The 2,551-nt window shown below is 59.5% G+C and overlaps 2 protein-coding genes across 2 annotated transcripts; both read left to right on the top strand.

Annotated features, from left to right (window-relative positions):
- Window positions 1-148: 148 nt before the first annotated feature.
- On the top strand, window positions 149-526 carry GLOTRDRAFT_134571 (uncharacterized protein; the record flags this gene model as incomplete). The annotated part of the gene is made up of 2 exons (XM_007873531.1): window positions 149-334; window positions 395-526. The coding sequence occupies 2 exons, from the start codon at window positions 149-151 to the stop codon at window positions 524-526; spliced, it is 318 nt and encodes a 105-aa protein (XP_007871722.1).
- A 1,237-nt stretch (window positions 527-1,763) lies between these two features.
- On the top strand, window positions 1,764-2,494 carry GLOTRDRAFT_134570 (uncharacterized protein; the record flags this gene model as incomplete). The annotated part of the gene is made up of 2 exons (XM_007873530.1): window positions 1,764-2,245; window positions 2,353-2,494. 2 exons carry the CDS (start codon window positions 1,764-1,766, stop codon window positions 2,492-2,494), a joined length of 624 nt encoding a protein of 207 aa, XP_007871721.1.
- Window positions 2,495-2,551: the final 57 nt, after the last annotated feature.

Raw genomic sequence — 2,551 nt, 5'->3', positions numbered from 1 at the left:
GCAAAGTGCTTCGCAATCTTCTCCTTGTGGGCAGATGCCACAGCCTCTGACATCTCAAGCGTCTTGGCATTCTGACGAGATGGCTTAGGCTTGATCAGAACTGAACGCACCGCGGCAGGAGGCTCCTGTCGCTCCTTACGCTTCTTAGATGACAGCCCAAAGCAAGGAGCATCAGGAGCATCAGGATCAGGAGCGGGCGGAGGAGGAGTCGGAGCAGGTGGAGGAGGAGTCGGAGCGGGTGGAGGAGGAGTTGGAGCAGGCGGAGCAGGAGGAGGGGTTGGAGCATGCAGAGGAGGAGGAGTTGGAGCGTGCGGAGGAGGAGAAGCAGGTGGAAGTGGAGGGGGAGTTATAGCTGGTAGAGGAGGAGGGGGAGCAGAACTAGCTTCAGCACTAGCAGGGCCAACTTCACTATCACCAGGGACAGGGGAAGTCCCAGGAGCAGCAGGGCCAGGAGAGGCCCCATCATCAGCAGGACCAGAAGAAGGATGAGCAGAAGCACTTCCAGACATTACTAGGCAAGCAGTAAATTATCAGGAAAAAACTCGAAGTTAAAAGAGCAAGGAGAGAGTCAGGAATGTTGGAGGAGAGAGAAATAGGACCAGAAAATAACTTGGTTCAAGTCGAGGTCGATTGCCCAAAGCGGTGAGGCAGCCACGTGCCAGCTGTGGCATGAGTCGCCCGACTCGAAGTGCTCGCGCTCACCGACGCTTGCGTTAATACACCCCGGTAAGTCTTTCATTGTGTGAGACGGGTATGAAAACCCCCCAAAACATTATGTATTTAATCTATTTTACCCTCTAGAGCCCGTCCGAGGCAGCTCGGAAATGAGCGCCTACCGCCGGAGACGCGCGAGACGCTAAGTCCGCGTCTCACCCACTACTTGCTCTCGCCGCCTCGCTCGACCTCGGCGCCGCCTCCACTCGTGCCGAAATTAACGAATGGATGGGGCATATGAATGTAGCAGGGTGTATGAGCTGAGGACAAGGGTAAAAAGTAAGTAAGTCTGCTTATTTTCGATGTTTTTATCTTTTGATGCTTGGGCTGGCATGCCCGCCTCGCGCTCGTGCGCGGACGGGTCATGCTGGCTCGTTTATGTTATCTTGCAGGTGGACGACCTTCTGAGAGGTCGTCCGTCGTATTTTGGACGAATCCGCGCTGTCCCGACCGCTCAAGACCCGCTGTACGCGCCGCCGCTCGACTACCCCTCCTCCCGACATCGGAACGCAGAACGCCGCCGCGTTCTGCGTTTCGATGTTATTTCCGACTCACCTCGACCCTAGGAAGCGAGCAACACCGGCACCGCGCAAATTTGCGGTGCCGTTCTTCTTTTATTTCGTTTTTTCTGTTTTCAATCTCCTCCTCCTCCCCCTTCTTCCCCGCTTCCCCGGCCTCACATCTTCGGATGGGAGGCCATTTCCTGACTACTGAAGGAGTCAGGACGACGATGAGACCCGCGCGACAGCAGCGCGCGGTCTCGTCGTCGAGTTCTTCTCGATTCTGGGTCACCCCCCCCCCCTCCCTACAACCTCACGTCGCGGCGGGCCCGGGGACGCTAGCGATGCGTCTTCGGGCCCAAACGAACCTCCTAATGCTACACCAGCGCGAGGAGGTCCGTTCTGAGCCGTCGGACGGCCGTTGACGCCGTCGACGCCGGCGTCGTCGTGCGCGCGTCGGCCGACGTCGAACACCAGAACGCGCCCGCGTTCTAGTGTTCGATGTCGTTCCTTGCTGGGGACACGTATACGAAGCTGTGATAGAAAGGGATGCACAGAAGTGTGCACCCTTTCTGTCACAATCTTCGATTTTGTCTTTTCCCTCCTCCCAACCCCACCCCGCTCATCCCTCTTTCACCAGGCCGTCCGGACTCAAGCGGACACCTGTCCCTGGCTCCTATAGAGTCCAGGACGTCGGCGAGACGCGAACGACTACTTTGTTCGCCCTCGTCGACGTTGCATTTCAACTTCTGTCGCCACCCTCCCTACCTCCCCCCTCCCCACCTCGCGCTCGCCCAGGAAGGCCCCGCTACGGGATACGTTCGACCTCCCCCGTATCCTACATCCCTGGGGCAGCGCGTCCGGTCGCCGCGCGCTGTCCCGACCGCTGCTACCGCCGCCGTCGCCGTCGTCGCCCTGCCCGACGCCGACCATCACGTCGACATCAAACGTCAACGCCCCGCCCAAATGGCGGGTGGTTCTGGCTCCCCTGGAGTACAGGAGCACGACGCACTATGCGTCTTGCATTCCCGGTGAGTTCATAATATCCTATTGATTTATTTCTCCCCCTCGAACTACCCCTACCCGTATCCCCCTCTCGCCGGCTCTGGAGAGCGCGCGAACCCTCGCGTCTCAACAGAGTCGTGTCCCTACTACCCATACCGACTGCCTCCCACCGCCGTTCGCGTTCCCGACAGCTGCCGCCGCCACCGTCGCCGCCGTCGCCCTCCCCGACGCCGACCCTCGCGCCGACATCCAAACCGATCGCGCCGCCTCAATAGCGGGTGTTCCTGGGTCCCATGGACGGTAGGAACGCGACGCAGCAAGCGCCTCTAAGC

The sequence above is a fragment of the Gloeophyllum trabeum genome (assembly GCF_000344685.1).
Source record: "Gloeophyllum trabeum ATCC 11539 unplaced genomic scaffold GLOTRscaffold_00294, whole genome shotgun sequence".
Taxonomy (NCBI): domain Eukaryota; kingdom Fungi; phylum Basidiomycota; class Agaricomycetes; order Gloeophyllales; family Gloeophyllaceae; genus Gloeophyllum; species Gloeophyllum trabeum.
This window is presented reverse-complemented; position numbering and strand designations above follow the sequence as displayed.